Source organism: Pogona vitticeps, chromosome 15 (assembly GCF_051106095.1).
Source record: "Pogona vitticeps strain Pit_001003342236 chromosome 15, PviZW2.1, whole genome shotgun sequence".
NCBI lineage: Eukaryota > Metazoa > Chordata > Lepidosauria > Squamata > Agamidae > Pogona > Pogona vitticeps.
In genome coordinates this window covers 10752938-10780479 of record NC_135797.1, presented here as the reverse complement: position 1 = coordinate 10780479, position 27542 = coordinate 10752938, and the positions used below count along the sequence as shown (strand labels likewise).

The 27542-nt window shown below is 50.9% G+C and overlaps 1 protein-coding gene across 33 annotated transcripts in view; it reads right to left on the bottom strand.

The window, feature by feature from the left end:
* Positions 1-27542, bottom strand: part of NRXN2 (neurexin 2) — a 559504-nt gene that overhangs the window by 264764 nt on the left and 267198 nt on the right. For 17 of the 33 annotated variants that reach the window (XM_078382060.1, XM_078382057.1, XM_078382059.1 and 14 more), the window contains 5 exons: positions 25097-25480; positions 20717-20920; positions 17884-17910; positions 8220-8339; positions 5497-5881 (listed from right to left, as the gene is read on the bottom strand). In XM_078382060.1, the coding sequence (XP_078238186.1) occupies positions 5497-5881; positions 8220-8339; positions 17884-17910; positions 20717-20920; positions 25097-25480 (1120 nt within the window). The remainder of the gene's footprint in view (positions 1-5496; positions 5882-8219; positions 8340-17883; positions 17911-20716; positions 20921-25096; positions 25481-27542) is intronic. The other 16 variants (XM_072984193.2, XM_078382066.1, XM_078382058.1 and 13 more) reach the window with 3 other exon arrangements.

Genomic DNA, 27542 nt, shown 5'->3' with positions numbered 1-27542 from the left:
ACACCGAACTGAAGAAGAAAAACAGCCACCCACAAATAAAGAATTTCTGCCATACATCAAAGGGGTCACAGACTGCATGGGGAAACTTCTGGAAAAACACAACCTACAAACAGTATTCAAGCCCACCACAAAAAATACATCAAATACATCAGCAAAGGACAGAAGGGACCCCCTCACCGCTGCAGGAGTATACCGGATACTTTGCAGTTGTGGCCAGGTATATATTGGAACCACAAAACGAAGCATCCACACCAGAATCAAAGAACACGAGAGACACTGCAGACTAAAACAACCGGAAAAATCTGCAGTAGCTGAACATGCCCAGAAACAAGCTGGACATGAAATTCTATTTCAAAATACTGAAATACTGGACAACACCAGCAATCATTACTTCAGACTGCACAGGGAAGCCATTGAAATCCACAAGCACCAACAGAATGTCAACAGGAAGGAGGAAAGTTTGAAACTCAACAAAACCTGGCTCCCAGCTCTCAAAAAAACAGAGTGCAAAAGGTCAAGGAACTCCACCCAGCCATAAGGTCAGGGGATTACTACACACAAAAGACCAGCTAATGACACCCATCAACCACAGGGACAGATAATCTCCCCTCCTTATCACAACAATACACCCACAACAAAACACACTAATAACCCATCTCCTGATTAGGACAATAGCCTATCTCACAAACTAGCCTTCTCACAGCCATAAATACTCCACTCCCAGCCTACCCAGAGCACAGTTTGCCATCCTCTGAAGAGGCCGGCCGCAGAGACTGGCGAAACGTCAGGAAGAATCACCTTCAGAACACGGCCAAGAAGCCCGAAAAACCCACGACAACCACAACAAAAATAGTTAATTCTATATGGTTGGCATTTTGTTGCTTCTAAACCTGTTTTTGTGATGCTTTGCCTAACATTCTTAATATAAGGTTATTAATTTGCGTAATATTTGAATAATGCTCTTTTACCTTTAGCATTGTGTTTTAATGATATAAGCTGCCTTGTCTTTTCTCAGGAGAAAGGCAGGGTAAAAATATTTTAAGTATGGTAAATAAATGTTCTGAAAAGCATGTGTGGAAAGAAGGTTTGAATCTTGACCATAGTACATCATAGAACCAAATCCTGTTGCTTAGCACAGTAAATTACACTGGAGTAGGCCCATTGGGTCCACGGAGATTTGGAAAGAGCTGTGACTTCCTAAGGCAAAGTAAGTTGCAGTTAAAGTAATCCCATTGGAATCAATGGAATGTAGGGAGGAATTGACTCACTGAGCCTCCAAATTGTTTAAGATTAACATAAAGCTGTGGGGTAAAAATCCCAGGAAGTGGTAGAGCAAATCAAGCCTGAACTGGAGGCAAAAACATTGAAGCTGAGGCTGTCCTACTTCAGAATCTAATATACTTGGCTCAGAACTTGAGCTAAAGTGACAGAGAATTCTGATACTCTATTTTAAAAAGAACCAAGGGCTTCCCCCTTTGCTGTCCTGTGGGTTTTTATTTCAAGCAAACAAACGAAAATGCAAATGCTTTAGGCAATACAAGGCACGTCCAAACCCTGCAAGAGCATAATACAGTGGCGCCTCGCATAGCGACGTTAATCCATTCCGGATTAATCGTTGCTATGCAGGAACATTGCTAAACGGAACGGAAAAAGCCATAGGAACGCATTAAACTTAGTTTAATGTGTTCCTATGGCTCCCAAACTCACCGTTCAGCGAAGTTCCTCCATAGCGCCGCCATTTTCGCGCCTTCGGTAAGCGAGGGCAGGGCACGAAAACACTTGCAGCGGCCATTTTGGGCACTCGGTGGCCATTTTGGAACCACCGATCAGCTGTTTAAAAAAACATCGCAATGCGATGTTTTCCCTATTGCAAACATCGCAATGCGATTGCATTAGCGATCTAAAAAGATAGATCGCTATGCAGATTCATTGTTAAATGGTGCGCTCGTTAAACGAGGCACCGTGAGGCACCACTGTATATGTGTAAAGCTTTCTTTACATAATTTTCTATTCTGTAGAACTTGGTACAGAGTTTCCAGGTTTCTAGCACCTAGTTTTTTTCTGGTATCTAAGCTATGCTGATCGTTTTTACGTTTTGTAATGTCAAAGGCAGCAGGAAAAGAGGGGAGACCCAATACAGGACAGACGGACGGACTAAAGGAACCACGGGCTTGAGTTTGCAAGAGCAGAGGGATGAAAAACAGCCATCTGCAGGAAGCAAAGCCAGGGTGAGGGTCACAGAGGCGGACAAAGTAGGTGGGGAGGGGGGCTTTCCTATGGTACATTCAGGACAATGAGCTGGCTCTCTTTCCAAGCTACTGGATTTTAAATAAGGAAGTCCAAACAGGTTTCTTGAGCTGAACAAAACTTGGGAAAATCCTAGAATCATGGAGTCGAAAGAGAGTCTAGAAGGCCATCGAACCCAACCCCCCTGCTCGAGACAGGAATCCCAATCATAACAGGTCTGACAGAGGGTGGTCCCTTTCTCTCTTGAAGGCCTCCAGCGTTGGAGTGCTCACCACCTGTCGAGGCCCTCAGTTCCGTTGTCGTACTGCTCTAACAGTTAGGATGTTTTTCCCGATCTTCAGCCTAAATCTGGCTTCCTCTAGCTTGAGCCCATTGTGACGCGTCCAGCCCTCTGGGAGGATTGAGAACGGATCTTTCCCCTCCTCCTTTGGACTACCTTCCAAGTCTTTGAAAAGGGCTCTCCTATCTCCCCTTTTCTGCTGCTACAGCTTCCTTTCTTTGGACTAAAACGTCCAGAATTCCTCAGCTTGTATAACCTTCTCGGCTAGGGAATTCTGCAACTTTTTAAGAGTCCCAAAGATCAAGGAACTTGGCCAAACGTCATTCCTAAGCAGTCGTAGGCTTCCACGGGCTGCGTGGATTTCTATTGCAAGAAAGCCCAGGGCCTCTTCGTTTTTGCTCACCTCCTGCCTTGAATGAATCCCAGGAATTGGCCTACATGAAATGGGAACGCTTTGCGCCTCCTACAATGTCAATCCATGGCTGGCCAACTTTCTGGGACGTTTCATAGCACCTGACAAAAGGGCCTTCCGCCCTTCATCTGCAAGGCACGTGCTGGGTCTTTTAAGAGATCTGAGCGGTTCACACAGTGGCCGGAAGGGAGCTTTGCCGGCACGGTCTCCCTTTGAGGCGGCTGCTTGCCTCCCACCTGAGCCCTCTCCTGATCGGTTCTGAGGGCACGGAGAACCCTTTGTTATGCCGTCCCCAAAGCTTCCTTCACAGAACAAGAGTCCTGGGGCTCTTCGGTGGGAAGCCGGGATGATCAAGAGAGGCGAAGCATGAGAAGGAAACTATTATTAGGCGTAAAATGTGTTGGGTGGGCAACAGAGCCATTTCTGGCAGCGGCCGGCGGACTTAAGAGAACTCGGACACTGGTGGAGCACCAAGGCCGTCTTCGGCCCATCTGATGCAGCTTTACCTGCTCTGACTGGCAGCTGCTGTCCAGGGTCGCAGGAGGAGAAGACTCTTCTTCACCTATCCACCCTACTTTTGCAAACGGCCAAAAAAACTGAGCATGATGCTTTATGCACAGAGAGCAGGTGCTCCCCCACACAGCTATCAACCTCCCCTAAAAAGCCACTTCCTGCTTCTTATGGTTTTTAATACAAGGTCGATTTGAAGAGGAATATGAGAAATTATATTCGCAAAGGCTTTCATGGCCAGGATCTAATGGTTGTTGTGGGGTTTCGTGCTCTTTGGCCATGTTCTGAAGGATGTTCTTCCTAATGCTTCGCCAGTCTCTGTGGCCATGAGCATCTTCAGAGCACAGAGTGCTGTCCTCTGAAGATGCCGGCCACAAAGACTGGTGAAATATTAGTGAGAACAACCTTCAGAACATGGCCAAAGAGCCCGAAAAAACCACAACAATCAATCTGAGAAATTGCCTTATCTTGGCCCCAGGGCGTTGGTCCAGCTAGCTCAGGAACATCCATACCCATCAGCAGTTCTCGGAGCATTCAGAGGGAGTTCCCCAGCACTGCATGCAGATGGCAGGACTTGAATCCAGGACCCTAAGCATGCAAAGTTGAAGCTCTACCACTGAGCTATGGACTCTCTCTAGCAGGAAATTGAACTCGATCCAGTTAGACTACGAACACGCCTATTCTATGCGGGATCATGGCAGGTCTCTGGAGTATCAAGAAAAGCGAGGTCTTCCCCTCCTTTCAAAGGGAGGCGTCAGGGCCTGAATTTGGGGCTTTTGCTATCCAGCTACAAACCTCTCCTATATGGCCACCAGAGACAGTCGCCTTAAGCCTGAGCGAGGCATAGGTGCGCATCCCAACAGACCCCACAGCCGCCCTCTCCAAAAGAGAATCGAAAAAGGCGGGCCCCTGGATTGATCCACATCAACCACCATGTTCCTGTCAACAAGCCTACAGTATTCCATCCATTTTCATCAAAGGGAGAAGGACAGCTCTTAATTGTCCATTTAAAGGCCAAGTCAGCCCCAAATGATGTTGCGTTACAACCGGAACAACAGAAAGTTTCTGGGCCGACCTCCCGTCTCTAAAACCAACATGCTGTCCTCAGAAATTTAGTAATTTTTTAGAGATGCTCCTCACTACAATCCCTTTAGGTAAAGGTTCCCCTTGACATTTAGTCCAGTCGCGTCCGACTCTAGGGCACGGTGCTCATCCCCGTCTCCAGGACGTAGAGCCAGCCTTTGTCCGAAGACCGTTTCCGTGGTCACGTGGCCAGCGCGACTAGACACGGAACACCGTGACCTTCCCACTGAGGTGGTCCCTATTTATCGACTCGCCTTTTTATATGCTTTCGAACGGCTAGGTTGGCAGGAGCTGGGACAAGCGACGGGGGCTCCCTCCGTCGCGTGGATTCGATCTTACGATGGCTGGTCTTCTGACCTTTCAGCCCAGAGGCTTCTGCGGTTTAACCGCAAGACTAGAGCTAACTGCCCTCCATGGCCCATTTCCAACCAAGAGAACTCCAAACATTGTGCAGCACAACCTAAATCCCTCACAATAGTATATTTCTGCTGGGGAAATAGATTTCTTTTCCCCTGCACAGGATGGTGAGGACTGCAGCCGAATTCAGAGGGAACAGGGAAGCTTCTGCTTCTGTTGATGAAACCCCCCCAGAGCGGATGCTCCAGCTAAAAGTACCAGCTTGGTGTGCCACAAGGGAAGAAGGATGGACGCTATTTGAAGATCGAGCTGGGAATTGAGTCGCAGATTGGGTCTTCCAATGGAGATGTCCAGGTGGATGATGATTGTGTGGACTGCAGGGCTCCCCAGAGGCGAGGGCGGCCTGCTGTCCGGAGGCATCATCCCACTGGAAGGGGGGTCTGCTGGGGTCACCCTAAGAGCCCAACAGCCAACTTGTGCTCAACCCAGCCCATGTCTCTTAACAGCCTCTTAACAAATCGCCATTTTTGCCCCGACCTCCCCTGCCCACCCCTACGGCCACTATCCCACCAGTCCCGGTGGGCGCCGGCCGACCGGCACGACTCACCCCTTGACGAGCTCCACCACGATGAAGTCGTTCCCGTTGCCGCTGTTGAAGAGGATGAGCCCGTCCGTGGCCGTGGTCTTGAACTGGAAGAAGAGGTGCATCGAGGCGTAGGCTTGGAGCGTGGCCAGCGCCAGGTAGCTGGCTTTGCTCTTGAAGGTGACGGGGTCGGCGATGATGTTGCGCAGGCCGAAGCGGGCGTTGAGCTCGCAGTAGCTGATGTCCCCGTTCTTGCAGAGGTCCATGTAGGGCAACCCGTTGAAGACCAAGCTGCTCAGGTGGCCGATGAAGTTGGAAGGCACCACCGAGATGAACCGGCGCTCCGTCATGATGCCCGTCTCGATGTTGTGGAATTCCAGGCGGGTGTGGGCCCCCGCCATCTGTCCTGCTTGGGCCAAGCACAGGGGAAGGGGGGGTACTCTGTGAACACCCAGCCAAGCGGGGCACCTCGGGGAGCAAAAGAGCAAGTGCACCCAAGGCAGGCTGTGAACGTCGCCGCTTGGGAACAAGAGACGCGCCGATTTGCACTTTTTGGACTACCACAGTAGCTGCCTGGGAAATTCTAGGCGTTGCCGTCCAAATCTGCACATGGGGTTACCTGGGATGAACGGCTGGATAAATAAGGCATTTTTCTAAGCTATGATTGCAACAGGATCTCAAGCTGGGGGGCTTAGGGAGTAAGACAGCTTCAGGGAGAAGGGCCAGCTCAAGTCCCAGAACGAAATGACGCTTTCTCAGATACGCACACACACACACCCAATTCCATGCACAAAACCCAACTGGGCTGGGAGGTGGATCTCCCTTCAACACGGGTGACTCAGTGGATTTTTTTCCCCTCCACCCTCCGTCTCGCCCTACGCCTTCTCTCCTCCCTCTGGATGCCTGGGGAGGTAGGCAGCTTTCCGTTGGAGTGGGCTACCTGACCGCAAGGACCCCGCAAGAAAGGCTGCTCCTCCTGCACACCTCTGACCAAGCAGGATGAAGGGAAGGGATGCCTCTGCTGTGATGCCCGGCCATGGAAACCCTCGGCCTTCCTGGCAGTCTCCCAACGGCCTTCTCCGGCCGGGTGAAGCAAAGCGGAGCTGGGATGAGTCCCACTGGGAAATTTGTGACGGGGAAAGGAGACTAACTCAAAACTTCGCCATGCAATAACCCCCGAAACCAAATGACTGGGGTGGTGGTGGTGGTGTCTGGGCTTGTCTATTCTTAGCTCTGGCCCAAACCACCGTCTCGTTTCTCCACGCCCAAAACTGATCGTTGTTGAAAACACTCATTGATTTACTTGTGCCCAACCGAGCAAGCCAACAAGTTCCAGTCGGAGCAGAGAGCGCACGAGAGACAGAACGCCGCGCTCCAAAACCTTGCTGTGCTGCGAGATTCTTTTCTTCCTGCACGAGAGCCAAAAGGCTAGCACCTTTTTTTTTCATCGCCAGCCACGGGAACAAAACTTGTCACGTGCATTAAGAAGCCCCGTGTTTTCCTGCAAAACACACACGGGTGGCGTGCAAAACACAAGGGCGATTTGAGAGACTCCACAAGCAACGAAGTCTCTTTACATTGTTGCGCCTGCTTCCCTGAGCGCATGGCAAGTCCCGGCCCAGTGTCATTGTACAAAACATAGTTTTTTTTCCCGCCACCACCACCAACAAGAAACACTGCTTTGGTTTCATGTCATTTTTTCCGGCCAAAGAAGTGATGACAAAATGAAAAAAGATAAATCCACAAAGACCCCTCATAGTCGCACTTTAGCAGGGGTGGGGGAGTTCTGAATTGTTTTCATTCTCACTGAGGAGGATGAAATAGGAGAAAATCAGCGTTCCAATTTGGGGTGCTTCACCCGCCTCCACGCTCCTACAGGTAGCTCACCTGGAAGAGGCCTGCAGGTGGCCCTAGGCCTACTTCCTGTCCAGACAGGAAGCTGCCCTGGTACTTCCTGCTAGGCCTAGCCCTTTGTGGGAGAGGTAGCGCTTTGCAGGAGCGCTTCCCACAGAGCTCGATGGGCAGTGAAACTACAGCTCCCGCAAAGACCTGAGCCTCCCAAAAAATATATTTTCCTTTTAAAAAAAATCAGGAAGTAGACCTGAGACAGCCTGAAGGGTTAAGTGTCTCTTCCAGAGAAGTGACATGCTGTTGCATAAAAGCACCTGAGGCAGAAAGTCCCAGCATTCTGCCTGGGGAACCCCTGAAGAATTCTGGGAAATGGAGTCCAAAATGCACACCACCCCCATCAAGGATGGGATGGGGTGAATCCTGAGCTTTACATTCGGTGTCTTCTTCATTAGCAGCCCCCATAGCCATTTGTGTGCAGAGGTGCACAGATCATTTAAAAAAAATAAAAATTATAACTCCCAGAATTCCCTGGGGCATTTCCATCATGCTGCCCAGGGAATTCTGGGAGTTGTAGTCCAAAACACACACACACACACACACACGCCTACAGCCCCTTCATTTCCATGCCATGCTTAATGACATGCCAAGAGCTCCCCCAAGTGGCCAACCCAGAAGTTGCACAAATTGGCTACCACCTGGCAAGGTATTCCCAAGAGCAGCCATGGGCCAGACCTCGGAGGGATAATCCGCCACTCCACCAGGAACGTGGCAAAAACGTAACGGGGAAACAGTTCCTCCAATATTCCACGGGAATGGGAAGTCCCTGAATATTAGCCGAGGGCACCCCTTTCCCCCCCTTGCAGGATCCCTCCCTAATACGACTTTCCTCCACTTACCTTCCACCGTGACGTTGTCCACCGAGAGCTGGAGGTTCTTTCCACGCCGCACCACGCGGACCGTGTGCCACTCGTTGTCGTTGAGTTTGTGGCCAGCAAAGAGGGTCTCGGGGCCTTTACCTGCAAGGAGGACAGGCAGGATGGCCGGGTCAGGGAAGAGGGCCGCCGGGCCAAGAGGGGGCCACTGTATTCCCCCCCTCTCCCTCTCTCCCCACCTTAACTCAAGCCCACCTTCCCCCCCAGCAGCTCCACCAGATCTTTCAGCCCTCCAGGCACGCACAGACAGACAGACACACACGCACAGATCCCTGCCGGGACCACCTCCCCACTCTCCGCTTGCACTTCAGCCTCTTTTCCTGCTACGAGCCATCGTCAGCCTCGGTGAGGGTCCAGAGTCGGGAAAACCTTCGGCCCCTCCGGATCCTTCACCCGTCAAGATGCCTAGAAGCCCCAGCCAGCCCGGTCGGCGGCCCAAGAAGACAGTGGGAATTGTGACTCCAAAGGGGAGGAGACCGGCTCCTTTGGCTGAACCGGGCCGGGCACCCCCTGACCCCAACGTCGACCCTTTGGCGTGGGTCAGGAGGCAACCTGGCCACACGGGAGCCTCGCTTGGAACACCAGTTCTTAAGAAATCTTACTTTTTGAGTTGTCATAGCCCAGGACAATTTTCTGGAGGTCTAAATCCCACTTCCCTCTGTCCTCAGCTGCCCCCCTCCCTCCGATCAGCGTCATTGGACAAAAGGCAATCCCTTCAGCGCACGAGGCAAAAAGATGACCGCAGAGAGTAATGCGTCTAATATGACGACGGAGCCCAGTCCAACATGAGCACACTCTCGCACCCAGGATGTTCAACACCCATCTCTACAATCTCTGGACTGGGTGCAATGGAAGACTTCCCACACTGGTCCATCGCAGGAAAAAAATACCGATTTATACGGACTGATTGTCTCTCTCGTTCCAATAGAAACACTTATGCTCCTTTCTGGTCATCTCTTCTTTCAGCACCATGAGGACTGGAGTCTTAAGGTCTGTTTTAAGTTAAGGGCTGCCATTCAGTCACTGAGCACTTACTTTGCGGGAAGATGGCCCAGGGGCTCCATCCCTGGTGCAGCTGGTAGACTTCCCCCCCCCCCAGCGACCCCATCCTGCCTTCCAGAACAGCTGGACCCCAGGTGGATGATGAAATGGGGCATCCTCAATAAAGGCCATGTAAGGCGCCAAGGTAGGCTTGGGTTATTCTAGATGGATGGTGGAGGGGGCCTTAAAAGACCAAGAGGGGCCCGATTACAGATGTAAGAGAGAAACCAGGCTCGCCATTAATGCCAGGTCGCGTTCGACCATCATCACGCTTAGCCTTGGGGCCTAATGCGGGAGAAGCAAAAGGGTGCTGGAATCCTCCAGCCTGGTCGTAGCAACCGCACATTTTGTCCGCTGCACGCAAAGCCCTGCCAAAGGTACATTTATCACCCTTGTCCTTCCCAATCCAAGCCTCTTTCATCACTGGTCCCTTTCTGCCCTTCTGTCTGAATGTTCTTCTTATTAACGGGCAGCCCTCCCGAGAGCTCCCTTCCAAAATTACAACGAACGGGGCCATCCAGCCCCGTGCTTTGAGGGTTGAAGATTGCCCAGCCCAGAGGGCTTTTAATATTTTTTTTATTAAATTACAAAATATAAACCCAGAGGGTTTTAAGGATACAGACTGCCGCCTCCTGGCCAAGTCATGCCACTGCAAGGGGAAATGCAGTCCGTGGAAATCCCGCTCCGGGACTGGTGCTGCCACCACGTGGCGTGAAAGGGGTACTGCCAGCTATGGGATCTCAAGGAGGCAGAAACCAACCCGCGTGGAGGGCAACCGGTGTGTGTGTGTGTGTGTGTGCCATTTCTGGTGGGCAACCCCCAGATCCCGCACAGCAGGGCAGAATCCTCTCCCCAACTGCCCAGTTCTTCTCCTATCCTGACCAGGGTAATAAAAAAAGGCAAGCATGCCACGTTTCACACTGCTATCGTCCCCGTATCCAAAACTACCTCCGTGACGCTGTTGCTGCATGATTACAAATTCATGCCACAAAGGCCATTTAAAAGATTTTAAGAAACCCCAAACCAAGGATGTGTCTGTTTCTCTGTGTTGCCAAAACATCAGGGTGCAGCAGTGGCAGAATGCATAAACCTTGTGATTTGGGAGTGGGGGGTCCGGTGTTCGATGCTGATGACCCCAACACAAGAGACGGCTTTTTCCAGTGTTTCTCAAGAGGCACGCTAGCAGAAACGCAGAAATCTGGCTTTACCTCTATCCAGCCCAGTGCTGCTAATTTTCATAGAACCGTGAAGATGGAAGGGGCCTCTGAGGCCATCTAGTCCAACCCCCAACCCCCCGCTCGAGGCAGGAATCCAAATCAAAGGATTATCCGGCAGGTGGTTGTCTACATTTCTCTGGAAGTTCTCCAGCAGCCAAACTAGTCCCACCAGCTGTACTGGGAGACCAGTAGCTTTCGCCCCTTCCCCAGCTCTTGTCGGACAGCCGTTCCCTCACTCTGCTGGACTCCCTGGAGGGGAAGCCGGCCTTGGCTGGCTGGCTTTCTCCTTATCCCTCCTCCTCCTTTTTTCCTTGTGTGTTCCTCTTTTTCAATCCCAAACCTGGGGACAGGGCTTGCTTTACTATTAATCTTGCGAGGCTAAAGGGAAGGGTAAAAATGATGTGATTACATCAGATTAAATTGGCGTCAGGTAAGGAAAGGCTTCCCTAGAGCCACACAGCTAATTGGTTTAAGGCAAGCAGGCAGGGCGGCTGGCTATGGGCCGCCCTCCCTCAGCTGATGCCTGCCGAAGGGGGGGCTGTAACTTTCCTAAGGCCCATCTGGCATGCATGCTGGTCGGGAAGGAGAGCTCCCTTTGCACCTGTCAGCAAAAGCCCCCACACTTCCTGGAAGACACAGGAGAGATTCCCTAGAGGTTTATGGGTATGGACGGTGAATACCCTTGGAGACCCACACGCTTGCCCTCTTCCATACCCAGAGAGCGACAGAATTTCTCTCCAGCCTAGTACCAGGGTGGGTGGGGGGCATATTCACACCTCCTCATTGGCACAGGGCAGTCTGAGGGCAGAGAAGGTGCCCGTGGGTCTGCAGCTGGGGGTCCCCGAGGAGGGTCCCAGTGCCACCCCCCCAGAGGGCAAGGCCACTGGAGGGCAGAAGGGCAGGCATCGGGTTCAAAGAGAGAGGAAGGGGGGTGGGGATGGCTGTCACCCTCTTTGGAAACAGGATCAAAGAACTGCTCTGAGCCCCCCCTCCCAGTGTTCTGCACCCTGGGGGGGGGGACACACCAGCCCCTGCTCCTCTGGGACCCACAGACCAGGCAGTGAGTTAGCTTTGCCCTCAGAGGACTAGGAAGGGGGGCACTGAGAGGGCCCCCCCTCAATGGCGAGCCAGAAGCCAGGAGGCCCAGGCCAACCCATAAGAGGAACTGGAGGGAGGACGAGGCACCACCAGCGCTGGCTCCAGTTGGTCTCGGAGAGGGCCAGGGGACCTCCATCAGCCCCCTCTCCCCAAGGAGCGGCTGGTTGCGGTCGTGGGGCAGCCCAGCGAACTCTTGACGGGCCTGTGACAGAAACTGGGCCGAAGGAGGAGCCGTGGGCGATGGGGAGCTAGTGAAGTGGACTCCGTTACCCGGTGGACTCCCCGGACGGGGGCTTAAGTTGTCCAACCTGACTGGGGACCTCATTTCCTTGCCCTCATAAAGGCAAGCACCAGCCACACTGAGTGTCTGGAGGTCATAGAGCCGATGGTCGAGGAGAGGCACCCACCCACCCCCTCCCCAGGCAGGGGTAGCAGTGTTAATACACTTTCAAAGTTACCTCCCCCCCCAATAAAAATACCATAAGGGAATTGCGTCTACCAACCCCATTGGGTTACTAATCCATCCATCACCATTAAATTCCTTTCCCTCCATCCACTCATCAGTACTTCATGCAACGAGGAAATGGAGTACAGTAGGACTCCCTTATCCCACAGGAGCAGTACCCACTGATTCACTTATCCGCAGTCTGAAAGTATTAAAAATATTTTTAAAATCCAGGGGGGAAAAAAAACATTTTCAGGTGTTTTGCCAGAACCAGCCAGTAGAGGGAGCCAGAGAATCCTTGAAAGTGAAGAATACATAGCACGGTCTCTGGCGCCCTCTTGAACCTAGTTCAGGTAATGCATGCAAAAAGAATTTGTTTCTGTGTTTTTGCCCTTTACCATGCGCACGTTCTCTCTCTCTCTACTGCTCATTATTATCCATGGTTTTCAGTATCCACGGTGGCTTGGAACCAATCCCCAGCAGATATGGGGGTCGTACTGTATAGGAGAATTAAGGAGGTGGGAAAGAGAGAACTTCTGTGACTCCTTTGGACTCAGTGAAACACATTTTCTAAACTCTGGAGAGACTGTAGCTGAATTTTGGACTTGGTACTGCAGTCTGTCTTCCATGGTAGAGAGGCCGTCTGAGTACGAAGAACAAGCCAGCGCTTCTGAGCACACACAGAGAGCCTTTTCACCCCAATCAGGCCACATATCTTTTGGATTTGTAGGGCCAAACAGAATAGAATAATTTTCAAACAAAAATGAAAACTCATAGCATTTTTTTTTAAAAAAAGCCAAGTTGAAAGAGTGAGAGTCCCAGAATAACTGGGTTCCTGGCCATAACATTTTACACACTTTTTGTTGTTTCACAAGTGTGTGTGTACACACACACACACACACACACATCCCTACAGCTTTTTGGATTTGAATTTCTGCCACTGGCACTGTTTTGGTACCATCCAATACACTTTTTTTCTCTGGGTACCTGTCAATGGGAAAGCGATGTGTTACATTTTAAAAATAAATAAATGCAAGAATGTGGAGGCCTTATTCTCATTTGTGTTGACAGCCGCAGGCTCAGTCTCTTTTGTATGCCACTGATGAAACCCTGCTTCTCTATATATATAAAATCTTAAAAATGCTCTGTGCTCCTGTCTCCTCTCCATCCTTATCCAGTTTGATGGCCTTTTACTAGAGAGTGAGACCCTGGCTTGAACGGTGGAGTTTTCTTTTCGTGTCGTTCAAAAGAGGCCTCCCAGTTTAGCAACCTCTGGAAAAGGCAGGTGTTGAGATGTTCACCTCTTCCCAGCACCCCGAGATGTAACCACCCACCATCTTGCAAGCACCTGGAGCACAGGAGACAGGCATGCAAAATGTGGGAGGGGGGGATATGTGAACGGATGGTCACAGGCAGCCAGATAGGACCATCGTGGCAACATGATCTGCCCCCCCTCTCTGCTGCCCCCATTTCCCGCAACTGGGGACCCACCATTTCCAAACATCTCGAAGAGAACGTGTCCAGAACCGTGGAATGGAGAGAAGGAAGGCCGAGAGAGGCTGGGGAGTCTTTCTGCCTCTATGGGAGCTGAGGCTGAGGTCAGCACATAGGCTTACTGCCCTTTGCTCTGCAAAGGAGGATCAATGTAGAAGAGCAAGGCCGTGGTGATCCATTTGATTATTCCGAGAGCTTCTCTATCTCCCACTTCTGCACCTTGCCGGGCAATGGCCATTGCCTGGAAGTACTTTAAGACCCTTGTCTGATCTGTTATACTGAAGTGGGAGGGATGCGGGGGGGGGGAGATACTGCCTCTTTTGAATTCTATAGGAGTAAGAGAAGTGATCAGTTGTTGTTCTTCTTTTATTAGTTGGGGTTTTTGAGTTGTTTTGTTGTTGTTGTTTCAGAAAGGTATGTGAAGCAGGGCTCTGGGGTAGGTGCTCAGGAGGGCCCCGATGCTACCTGAAAGCCCAGGGGGAGAGTCTTCTTGGCTGTTCCAAGGGGGTGAATCAGGCAGCTGTGGGAATGAGGAAAGAGGCCTTCAAAGCCACTCCAAACCTACAGGACTCTTTTCAAGGCATAACCTTTGTGTAGGCTCACCTTCATGGCTACTCATTGGAGAGGACTCCGTTTTCCGGTACAGCTCCGCTTGGATTTCATCTTCTCTCTAATTTTTCCAAAGTTACAATTGTTTTGGCTACATCCGCATGTTGCGCCCACACAAGAAAATCACGCACACTTCCGTGTTTCATCCACGATGCAAATTCCTGCACACTCTTCCCCCCCCAATCCTATAGTTTTGCAGGCAATACACCCTACCCTACCACGTTTCCTGCATGATTTTATGCAGAATATCTCCTAATAGATGCCTTTTGTGCATGCTCTAACTGGAGAAGGACGTGGGAAAAATCAGAGGAGGGCAGATTTAACAAACAGTAATGTGTTCCTATGCATGTTTTGATGTAGGCGATGCAAAGGAGAGAGTACTCCACAAGGTCCAGGTTAACCAATGCAATTTCTCCCTGATATTTAGTTTTTAATAAATCTCCTACATGCTCCTGGAAAGCGTGAGCTAGAAATGGGATTCCGGATCAAAGTTGGAATGCCGCTTTAGCTTGGCTTGGAAGAATAAGGGCATGTGCTTCTTTGGGCAGCACAGACCATAGCGAGGTTCCATTAACAGGCCCTCTCGCTTCACGATAGCATTGGCAAATGCTCTCCCCTCCCCTGAGCCAGCAAAAAAAAAAAAAAGGGGGGGGATGCCATTTCCTGCCACACCTGCACAGCCGGTGGAAGAGGAGGGACACCTTTGGCCACAACTCCGCAATGCCCTGGTTCCAGCATGGTTCGCCTAGGAGAGGCGGGAGGATGCAGGCAGCCAAGGGGCGGGAGGGCAGAAATGGTTGGGAGGCAGAAGCCAGAGCAGTGGCAGATGTCTCAGGCAACAGAAAGTGGGGGGTGGCGGTGCTTCCATCTGGCACTCACCCCTTGACGCCATGGCTAGTCCAGGTTCATGGACATTCCCCCCCCAAAAAGCCACTGCATTGAGTGATGCCAGTGAGAATCCTATTGTGCTCACCGTTAGGGCTGCGATTAGGGATAGCTGAAAACCTCAACGTGGTGGCATGACTCTAGCGAGAACGCCGATGCCTCCCTCTTGGGAGAAACTCTCCATGTGCCTGAAGGGGGCCCACCTGCTCATGAGCGCTAAAAACATGCCCCTCCTGCTTTGCCGCATCATGTTGCACTGAAAAACAGCCCAGAAGATGTGTTATCCCAAAAGCACCCCTTTGGCTGGGGCAGTGGACAAAAAAAGCAATACCTTCGTTTGAACTTTTCCCCCTGGCTCTTCTTTGCTCACGACCCCCACTCCCCCAAACTTTAGACATGCAAGTGGCCCAAATCTGAGGACACTGTCTACCTACAACTGTCTGGATGTCTCATGGACAGAGAGGGTCTACCACTGCCCCCTGCTGGTTGGAGCCTGACCTGCACCTATTAGAGCTGCAATTCCCTCCTAGTGGAGCGCCATCTGGCGGGTGGATTTGTGCACCGCAGCCTGACCTCCCCAGAGAACCGGTCTGCCCACCCTTCCTCCAACAGGGATGCCCATATTTGGAGGAAGGGAGAGGGGTTGAGGTAGGGAGCCCATCGTTTTCAGTTGGAAGCTCCCGCAGCTGAAACAGGTCAGAAACGGATTTACGTAAACAGCAGGCAGGGATCCTAAAGTGTTAATGACGTCTGGCGTGCATAAGGCCCTGGCTCCTGTTTTTGAATGGCTGGATAGCTCAGTGGTTTAGGGGAGTTCGATTCCCCCACAGGGCCTCCTTGACGAGGGGCTGGTCTTGATCCAGAGGCTCCCTTCCAACTCTGCCGTTCTAAGAGGAGAAGGATTTCGTTACTACCAGTGTGCAGGAGATAGCTGATGTGCTAAGATCTCCCAAGCCTCTTCTCTAAACCACTTTCTGCCCAAATCCTGGCAAAAAACTACCAACGACATTCACTTTTTCCTCCTCTTCCTCCACTCCTATCATGACTGAAGCCCACCCAGGATCAGGCCCCTTGTCAAAAAAAGGGGGAAGGTCCCCCTCCCCCCCGAGAAGGGTAGGAGACATCGTTCTTGCATGAACACCAAGCCATTCTAAGGAGGGCAGCTCTGGCTTTGCATTTCGGCAACAACAACAACAACAACAACAACAAAAGAAACGCAAAACCCCAAACCCACTCTTAGGATCGCAGATGACAAATTGTCATCTGTGAAAACTCACGCTGGGGGGGCAACGGACCTGTTCGTCTTATCGGTGCCACAATTATGTTGGGTTTCTTGTGGGCCTCAGGTGATTTTGGACCCAGCTTGTGCTGGGGGTCCCCTTCTCTGGCAGTCGGTAAGATTTCGTGTGCCTCCGGACATGGCAGATAAACCTTATCCAACAAAATCTAGTGTCCCCCCCATCCCCATCCCCCAGTACCCCCAAATCAACTCTCTCCTCCTTAGCTCCAGACTGGCACTCACACTACGGGATTAAAAAAAAAAGAACGTATCTGGAGGCTTAAGGGAAATTGACAAGACCTTCCTCTACCTTTTTAGCCTGCTCAGCCATCCCCACAAGAAATTAAACAAGGGGGTAAGGTAAGGGTAAAGGTAAAGGTTCCCCTTGACAATTTTTGTCTAGTCGCGTTCGACTCTGGGGGGCGGTGCTCATCCCCGTTTCCAAGCCATAGAGCCAGCGTTTTGTCCAAAGACAATCTTCCGTGGTCACGTGGCCAGTGCGACTTAGACACGGAACGCTGTTACCTTCCCACCGAGCTGGTCCCTATTTATCTACACGGATTTACATGCTTTCGACTCGCTAATTTGGCGGGAGCTGGGACAAGTGACGGGCGCTCACTCCGTCGCGTGGATTCGATCTTACGACTGCTTAATCTTCTGCCCTTCAGCACAGGCTTCTGCGGTTTAGCCCACAGCGCCACCACGTCCCTCAAGGACCTCAACAAGGGGGTGGGCATCCTCAAAGAGAGTGAGTCGCCTCTAGGCCCTCATCACTGTGGCTTGAGCGGTGCCCTCTCGCCAAACGCAACGCACCTCTATCCTCTCCATGGGGAATTTTCTCCGAGTTGTGGTGCACAGCTCTTCGGTCATCATCATCAAAAGAAAAAAAAACAGGTATTGGGGATAAAAAACCACCACCGGACACCGACTCACCTCGGAGATGCTGTGTAGAGACTCTTGACGGCCTCATTGGCGGCTGTTCTCCCAAAACCAACCTGAGGGGAGCTGCTTTTGATGGCCGTTTTTGAAAGTGGAGGTGTTGGGTGTATGAAGAGGTGTCTTAACCGGAGAAGCAGAGAAAGGATTTCGCCGCCGCCCCCCCCAACACCAACGCTCTCGCGTCCACAGAAAGTGCCATAAAGGACAAACCACGCTAACGTCTTGGCCTCGGAAAACAGCCCCGTCCTATTGATCCCCCCTTCAAAGGATTTTGCAGGCATCTTGTTATCCTACGTCAAGGATGAGGAGCGTCGGAATCTCCAGGAGGCTATTATTATTATTATTATTATTAGTTATTGAATTGAATTCTGTGACCCTCTCCTAATTCTTTTGTTGTTGGAACTCTTTCTCCCCCTCTCTCATGTACACGCGCACAAGCACACACACAAATGCACGCACGCACACACACAGAGAGAAACATGCACCTTCCATCTTGAGCAAAGCAAAAACGGTACCCAGAACCCGCAGGAATGGAAAAGTTGAAGAAGACATGAAACAGAGAGAGAGAGAGAGAGAGAGAGAGAGAAAGACAGAGAAAGCGAAAAAAGAAGAGCAACTTACTAGGGTTACAGCCTATCCTCACACAGTCTGAGATGGGGGGCCGGGGGGGAGGGAGGGGAAAGAGAAGAGAACACGAGTTTTATATCCTTCAAAGTAACGTTTGCAACCAAACACCCAAAAAGTTCATAAAGCCCACCATCCGGGGACAGACGCGTGACAAGGCGGACACTTGCTTTGCACTGGGGAGGAGGGGAGATTTCCCCCCTCCCCAATCCTGCTCCCCCCCCCAAGGGAGCCAAGTGGGCCATCGTCACCCGCTCCCCCTCCCCGGCCAAGCAGCCCAGCTTCTTCCCACCTGGGTTGGCTTCTTGGGAGGGAAGGGGAGGTGGGGGGGGTCCTCCTCAGTGCTGGCAAGTGCCCGCCTTGTAAAGGCCAGCTGTGCAGGAGAAGGGACCCGAGGGGGGCAGTCCTTCTGTCCTCCCCAACCCGAAGGGACCCCCCCAGTTGAGGATGAGGAGAAGGGCACCCTTTTGCGTGTTAACTGCACGAGAACTGGAGAGCCGGTTGCCTGCTCCTGCCTTGGCACGGACTCCGCTCACGGATGTCCGAGGGGCTGAGCCCGTGGCAGGGAGGAACTGGGCAGCCCCTCTCTCCTTGACCGCCACAGGGAGAACCAGAAAGGGCCTTTGAAAAGGGATGTGCCCGAGCCCCACCTGCCGTGTAAGGCCAAGAAGCTTTTCTCAAACTTTAAAAGCCAGAGGGACCAAGGATGGCCCTGGTGGTGGAGGTTAAGCACCCACAAGCTTGTTTGTGGGGCAATAGCTTCCCAAACGCCCCCCCCAAATGGGGCATTTCTAAGCTGTGGGCAACGAGGGGTACTTCTGATGTCCCCCTGGGTGGGTCTGGACAGAAGAAGGGGGAAAGGGGGGGTCCCACCCCAGCCAGAGTGCACAGCTGGCCTTGGCACGCGTCGTCAACCGCTGCAGAAGAGTGGATGCAAACAGCCCTTGGACCGAGAAAACGTCCTTTCCAGGGGGTTACGGGCAGGAGGGGACAGTGGGCAGCGAAGGGTCAGTGGAGGGGGTGGGTGGGAGAAGGAGAGGGGAGTCGTGGGAAGGGGTCCAGGGGAGGGGAAGGAACCACACCGTGGCAGGATGAGCAGAGAAAGCCCACGGGAGAGGGCCCTCGGTCACAGTGGCTGTTTGCTGTGGGCTGGCCATATATGTGCCGATGAAGGGTCAAAAACCAAGGTCAGAGGGTGGAGGAGAAAACCTCCCACCGTTAGGTCAGTAGAAAGAAGCAACCCTCCCCTTTCTCTCTCTAGGCACCCAGGAGGGCCGGAGGTGTGTGTGGGGGGCTTCAGAGTTTAGGAAAGTTATACAATTCCCAGTATATATATATATAAATGTCCCCAAACTCTGGGCGGCAGACCCCACCACTTTTCTCCTTTTTTCCATCACTGGCACAGGTACCCCAAGGTGGGAGGCGCCCCGATTTAAAAGAGAAAGGGTCAGCTCCAGACCCCAGCTGCTTGGATGCGGGTCTGTGGTCTGACGCTGACCCAGAGGAAAGGGCAGGGAGGCTCCAAACACGGAGCAGGCTTTCTTTCCGAAGACCTAACCATCGATGGGGAAGAACCAGAGAGCATGGAATGGGTTCCCGGGCGACATTCGCCACCCACCCTCCCGTCTTCTGCGCGCTGAAAAATAAGCTGTGAGTAACTTATGGCACAGTTTGGAAAGCAAAATCCACCAGCTGTTATGTGTGGTACACTGGACGGAGAGTCGGAGTAGACTTCAGGAGACCTGGGTTCAAATCCTTGCGAAGACATGGGATCGCAGGAGGACGTGGCAATGAAAAAAAAACCCCACTGCTTGAACATCTCAAATGCCACAAGAACGTGGGTCCACGGAAGCCAGAAGTGACTCATCACGACAACGATGGTCTCATGCAAACAGCATCTTCTTGCTCCAGGTGAACCACAACACCCATATTCCCCTACTGAGCATACTGGCTGGAGAGATACAATCCAGTCCACACAGGTGGTGGGTTCAGCTCACACCGAAGAGAGTGGGCTGATGTATTTCTGCCCCGGCTACCCGTTCCATGTTTTAACTGAAATTGCTCACACACAGAAGTTGGAAGCTCAGAAGTTTGTGGAAGCGAAACTTTCACAAGGGCAGTGAAATGACGTAGCTGTAAACCTGCGTTGCTGCAGCCCTGAAAGATTTGTCAAAACCGGGAGCGTCCTGGCAAACAAGGGTTTTTGTGCACCCCAGGGTTGCCTTTGGAGAAAATTCCCCCCAGCCACACCAGACTTATCAGGATACAGTGCTCATTATCCCCAGGTATAATGGCTGAACTCTGTGTGTGTGTGTGTGTGTGTGTATCTGTTCCTCCTATATACTATACATCACCGCCTTCTCTTCTTGCAGTCAAAGCTTACTGTAGCATTTTTTTCAAATGCAAGATTGAGAAGACCTGTGTGTTTTCCTATGCACGATACAACATCTGCCTACGATAAGGAAATGGGTAGCCAGAAGCAAAATCTCTCCACGCTAATCCTCAGAGTGATGGGAAGATTCGAGTCTCCAGGTGATCAATCTTCCCCTCTTAAAAGCATGTGGATTTTGCATTCCAAACGTTACTCACAGGGAGCCCTCTGGGGGAAGCTGATCCATGAGGAAGCACGTTCCACCACGGCAGCTTTCCCAAAGCGAGAGCCTTCCCAGCCGCAGACTACAAAACCCCATCATCCCCACTGGCTAAGAAGTGATGGGAAATGTAGTTCCATGCGCCCGGAGACGGCCCAGCTGGGAGCTTTTTTTTGGACCTGAAAGCACAGAAGGCCAAGGAATAGGACAATCTCAAGAGGGCTTGACCAGTTGGTTACCTAGGTTGACCGTGAGCTTCATCTGGCCCCCATCCAACTCCAGGCGGAGAGTGTCGGCCGACTCTTTGGAAGTGGTGGCCATCATGAACCCGTAGGCACGCTGGGACATGAAGCGGAGAGACACGTCTTCGGCCTCCGTGTGCATGACCGTCGGCAGCATGATCTTCATGTACATGCTCCCGTCGTAGCTCAACACTGTGGCCTCTACCGGGCGGAGGAAAGATAAGGAAGCCAAGAACAGGATGGTTAGCTAGGCACGATCCAGCCTTATCACAGAATCATAAAATCATGGAGTTGGAAGGGAACCTAGAAGGTCATCAAGTCCAGCCCCCCTGCTCAAGACAAGAAACCAAATTAAAGTAGTTCTGACAAAGGGGCGGTCTAATTTTCTCTTGAATGCCTCCAGCGTTAGAGTGCTCCCCACCTCCCAAGGTTATCGGTTCCATTGTTCTACCGCTCTAACCATCAGGAAGTGTTTCCTGACATTCAACTGAAATCTGCCTTCCTGTAGCTTGATCAAACTATTACATGTCCTGCACTCTGGGACGGTCGGGAACAGACCCTTCCCTTCCTCTGTAGAACAACTTTTCAAGTATTTTAAGAGTGTTCTCCTCTCTACCCTCAGTCTCAAGGCTAAAAAGGCCCAGTTCTTTCACTCTTTCCTCCTAGGGCTTGGTTTCCTGACCCCTTGGTTCCCAGATCATCCTTGTTGTCTTCCTCTGACCCTGTTTCCAGCTTGCATCATTCTTAAGTGCCGTATCTAGAATTTGACACAGTCCTCAAGATGAGGCCTGACCAGTAACAAATAGAAGGGAAACTCTATATTGTAGAAGGGCACCTCCCTTATGAGGAAAGGCTACAGTGTTTGGGGCTCTTTAGAGAAAAGGCGCCTGAGGGGGGACATGATTGAGACGTTTGAAATTATGCATCAGTTAGAGAAGGTGAATAGAGGGAAGCTCTTTCCCCCCTCATGCAATAGCAGAACCAGGGGGCATCCACCCCATTTGAGTGTTGGGAGAGTGAGAACAGACAAAAGAAAATATCTCTTTATCCAGCGTGTTGTTAGTCCATGGAACTCCTTGCCACAGGATGTGGTGGCGGCATCTGGCCTAGATGCCTTGAAAAGGGGATGGAGCAGATTTCTGGAGGAAAAGTCGATCGCGGGTTGCAAGCCATGATGGGGATGTACCATCTCCAGGCTTCGAAGGACGACCCCCTCCAAATGCCAGATGCAGGGGAGGGCGATCAGGAGTCAGGGATCTTGTGGTCTCGGGGTCACCGTGAGAGACAGGAAGCTGGACGAGATGGGACCTTGGCCTGATCCAGCAGGGCTCTTCCTAGGTTCTTACGTTCTTAACTGATTGTCTCTCAAATTGTCTGTTCCAGGACTGGGAAAAACCATCTTCCAGATATTATTGACCTCCAACTCTCATGAACGACAGCCGTTGTGGCTGAAAGTGAGGGATATAAGGGCTTGTGCTCCAGAGTCCAGAAGGGTCCCCATCCCCTCGTCTCACCTAACGAGCTCTGCAGCTCTCCAGGGTCTCCGGCGGAGAAAGAACTTTCCCATCTTCCGCCATTTTGTCTCCTTAACGGACGGTCCTGGGCCCTGATCTAGCAGGCCTTGTGCATGTAGGCAAAGAGGGAACACTACTCCCGAGGAAGCTGCCTTCAAAGAGGTCTGGCTAATTTCCCCCTCCACCCTTGCACTTTCTGCTCTCACACAGGTGTAACCGTGCGGTCTAGGGTTGGTTTGTGAGGCAGTTCACACTTAGAGCAGACCAACCCAACAGGGCTTCACTTAGTTACAATCTGAGCTCAGGAAAAGTTACTTTTCTAGGGACTACAGCTCTCCGAATTCCTCCATGCTCTCAAAGTCTGCGGGCCCACGAACTTCGAACTTCTGGGAAAGAACAGGTTGCCTATCGGCAACGGTAGCTCTTTGGGCGTCTGTCTGCAAACTCACACCAAGTGTGCCTGTGCAGTCCCATCTTGGAATCTTTCAGAGCTGAGCTGAGGTGTTTTGGTGGGAGCGCCACCCCGTGGCCAGGGTGTGAGGCGCTCAATCCATTCCATTGCCCTCGGTTTCGGTCCACTGTAAAGACAGGGACGTCCGAGAGGGGAGGGTTGTGTGCGTTTACAGTTGACCCATTGAAGAACCAGGGTTAGAGGAAAACAACATCTTCTTTTTTTGTGGTCACAACCTTTCCCTGCCTCGCTCCCCCACCCTCACGTCGGGATCTCACCCTCCGCCTTCACCAACTCATTAAGGCACCCTTTCGAGCCGACGGTCCCTGCGGCTCTTGGACCCCTTAAAGTCTCCTCCCTGCTCAGCCTCACTTCCCGAAGGAGAAGGCGGCCCTCTGAGCAGAGGTTACCCTCGTTCCCAAGAGGGTCTTCCATTTTCACCTGGCGCACAGCATCCTACTCTCAGCCCTTTGTCGGATCCCCTTCCGCTCCTCTGAAACTTTCGCCCCGCACCCCTGATGTTCGCTGAGCCCTCGCTTTCTACGTACACAGAGGGAAACCTTCCCGCCCGCCACGGTGGCAACTGGTTCGAAGGAGGGTTTGTCGCTTTCGTCCCTAAAGTTTGACAGACGGGTGGTTGACTCCAGCGAACTCTGCTGCCCTATAGCTCGCACCCGGCTTCCCGAATCATTTTGGGGCCCGTCCCTCCGGTTCCCAGCCCCCTGGAGAGCCTCCCTGAGGGGCATTCCACTACCGGATGTCATGAAACACCTTGGGGAGTTCCTGGCGCCTGAAGACGAGTGCTCGTCTAGATACGCACTTTGGCCAGGAGGGGTCATCATCCATCCTACAGTCACCTCTGCCCACCTTCCTCGAGGGAAGCTCACTCCTCACCTACTGGCATTCGCAGAACAAAATTTGTTCCTCTTCCCTTTGGTTAGGATTAAGTCTCAATTATTTCCGTGGATGTATTGTAAATATAATTAATGGTGGGCCCACCTTATATTTTCATACAAGCCCATTGTTTAAAAACTTGCAGATGGCTGGGGGCACTCTCTCGGAAGAGGCATTTCCTCCTTTCCCACCCCCAAGGAACAGCCTTCTTCTAAGACAGTGGTTCTTAACTTTGGGATATTCAGGTGTTTTTGGACTGCAACTCCCAGAAGCCTTCACCACCAGCTGCGCTGGCTGGGGTTTCTGGGAGTTGCAGTTCACAAACACCTGAGTAACCCAAGGTTAAGAACCACTGCTCTAAGATAGAGCTGGGAAGCATTGAAAACCAAGGAACGCACCGCCGAGAGAAAGGAGAACTAAGGATTATTTGCCGCTAACATGCAGGAATGACCACTGCTGTTGTTGTCGTCATCATAATCGGACCAAGTTTTCTCTAAGCTCTTGCTTAAGGCAGCCTTCACCAAGCCCCTGCCTTCTAGTTACTTTGGACTACCTCTGCCCACCAGGACAGGAATCGGAGTCGAAGGCACCTAAAGGGTTTGGGGAAGGCTGTCATCCAGAAGAGGATCAACACCTAGGTGCAAAAAGCTGTGTGGCTTTGCCTTACCCTTAACCTGTTAGGGCCACTGCGCAGAAGCAACTACTAAATGTATCGCCCTGTCACAGAAATGTGGCAGTGTTAAGAGTCCAGTGCTCTTTCCCCCTGAACTGAATGTTTTTTATGCAAAATAAGAGATACTGGGGGGCTTCCAGGATTATGGCTGACTTGGTCTGGGTTATCCCTCTACTTTTGTCTATCAGTCTGTATCCTTCCTTCCTTCCATTCATCACCAGCTCCTTCCTTCCTTCCTTCCTTCCTTCCTTCCTTCCTTCCTTCCTTCCTTCCTTCCTTCCTTCCTTCCTTCCTTCCTTCCTTCCTTCCTTCCTTCCTTCTTTCCTTCCTTCCTTCCTTCCTTCCTTCCTTCCTTCCTTCCTTCCTTCCTTCCTTCCTTCCTTCCTTCCTTCCTTCCTTCCTTCCTTCCTTCCTTCTTTCCTTCCTTCCTTCCTTCCTTCCTTCCTTCCTTCCTTCCTTCCTTCCTTCCTTCATTCTTTCCTTCCTTCCTTCCTTCTTTCCTTCCTTCCTTCCTTCCTTCCTTCCTTCCTTCCTTCCTTCCTTCCTTCCTTCCTTCCTTCCTTCCTTCCTTCCTGTCCAACCTGCCTATGTTTCCATCTTTCCCTCCCTTCCTCCTTCCCTTCCTCCATCTTTCTCTCTCCATAAATCAGGCTGGACGTGATGCTCCGTAGAGCCCCTTATCTGTCCATCCGTCTATCTTTTTCTTGGAAATGGTGAAACTGACCCTGTCTCTCTTCAAGCCAACCGGCATGTCTGGCGTTTTCAGCCTGGGCCTATGTAAAGCCTTCCCCCTCAACTACCACCAAACCCCCTCCCACTACACACACGTGCGCGCACGCCCTCACCTCTCTCGCACAGCCGTCCCAGGTAGCCAGTGCCCACGCAGTCGCAGATGAAGCGGTTCCAACCCTCTCGGCAGAGGCCGCCGTTGCGACAGGGCGAGCTGCTGCACTGCTTGAGGGTCTCCCGGGAGCAAAAGCTGGAGACGCCGGCCACGCTCTGCACCTCTGCCAGGCGCCGGACGTCCCGGCTCTTGCCGTCAATGAAGAGGTCCCGCACGCAGCCCACGTAGCCGTAGTTGAGGAAGGCCGTCCATACCTCGGGGGGCAGGATGAGATCCAGGCGGTTCTCCGGGAGACCCCCCAGGTACATCTCACTGTCCAGGTCCAAGATTTCGCTCTCCCCACTGGCCAGGAAGGGGGTGCTGCGGCTGTTCACCGAGATGGAGCCTGGAGGGGGGAGAGAAAGCGGTGGAACGGAGGCACCGAGCTGGGTTTGCAGCCTGTCTCCCATTGTCCCCCAGGCTGCTGTGATGAGATGGGTTTTTAAGATTAAAATCTTTTAAGGCATATGGGTTTTGTAATTAAGAAATAAGCCAGAGAGGTTCCATCTTGTTTCTTTGTATATAGTATCTGTGCTATGCTGACAAGTTGTTTTCTAGGCGAGCACAGAGAATGTTATTCTGAAGGCCTGAGAAAGGACTGTGTGATTAGATAGATGGGAATTGTTGTGACTCTTTGAGAAACCACAGTTAACCCAAATAACATCTGCTGTGTATGAGAAAGAATTCATGTGATGTAACAGGACTGTTTGCCTAGTAACGAACTCTGATTGGATGACATTGTGGGATGGTGCATTAGGCCCTTGCCAGTTACTCTTGAAAAAGGAACTTTTTACCTATGGACTTTGTCTTTCCAAGACCGACCTTTCAGTGATTCGTGACCTACACTTCAGCCATTTGGGACTTACCCTGATGTCTTGAGAGAGAGTTTGGTGGCCTACCTACATGGACTGGTTTCTATGCTTTGCTGGATTACTTTTGGACTTATGGGATTTTACCTAAGGACTGTGCATGGACTATTTTCTATGGACTGTTACCTATGGAATATTCTTTATGGACTTCTTTTCTTGGAATACTCCATATGGACTATGCTCTTGTAATTTAGTAAGGACTATGGTATATTTACTGGATTTTTCTTTTCTAAGGACTATGGGACATATAATGGATTTTTACTTTTGTTTAGGGGTTTTTATTCTATAGGATCACTGAGGACTATAGCCTTTTTATAACCAACTTGGATTATTTTGTTTTTAATAAATATTTCCTGGACTGGAACTGTTTTTATTCTTTTTAATGGCTTTTTGGGTTTTTGAATACTTTTCTATTTTTCATGTTTTCTTTGCCTCACTACATCTTTGTAACTAAACAGCACAATGCTAGATTATTTGTTTTGGTTTAATTTGGCTTTGAATATTTAGTAACATGCTTTTTCTTCAATAAAATAAAGATTATAAAACTCATTTGGTTTCCTGAACAGTACACTTGTCATAGGGTCATCTGAGAGTGCTGCCTCGGCCTAGCTTACTTAGAGTCCTGTCAGTGGTGCAAGTTAAGTCTAAGGACTACAAAGCCCACTTGACCTTTTCACAATAATATCTGAGAGTACCAGGGTGTTCTTATGTGGGCAGACCTGTGAGAAGGAGTGTTGTAGCATGGCTGGCTGAATTGGACTCTTTCAGCTCATTTTAGCATGTGCAAACTCCTGATTGCTCTCTGTCCAAGCTTACACGTGTGTTTTCGGACCCGTGTTCGTCACAGCTGCGCCCGGCACCCCGCATCTAGAGCGATACTATAAAGTCTATGGAATGCTCTCCCAACTGAGATTCGTCTGGCGCTGACGCTAATGACATTTTGGCGCCAGGTCAAAACCTTGCTGTTCGAGAAGGCTTTTAATTGAAATGACATCAACTCTGGGTCCTGATGGCAATTTTTAGAGTATCTATTTTAATTGCATTTTAATCATTTTATCTTTTATTGTATTTTAATTGTTGTAAGCCGCCCAGAGACATTTGGGTAAAGTGGGCAGCATATAAGTTAAAGAGATAGATAGATAGATAGATAGATAGATAGATAGATAGATAGATAGATAGATAGATAGATAGATAGATAGATAGATAGATAGATAGATAGATAGATAGATAGATAGATAGATAGATAGATAGATAGATAGATAGATAGATAGACAGATAGATAGACAGATAGATAGATAGATTCCACAGGTGCCTCCTTAACACTCTTTTTGGCTGATGAGCTGCATTTCAAAAATGTTATAACAACTGAGAATACAACAGCTTTAATGAATCGGCAAGGTTTCCCCCCCCCCTCCAATGTCATTTGCAAAAGCCATTTCAGCGATACACACTTTTTTTCCTATTGACTCTGTTCACGTTTTATGCCATTATCTTCTCCATTTTAAGGATTTTTTCCCGAAGTAACTAGGCATTAGTTAC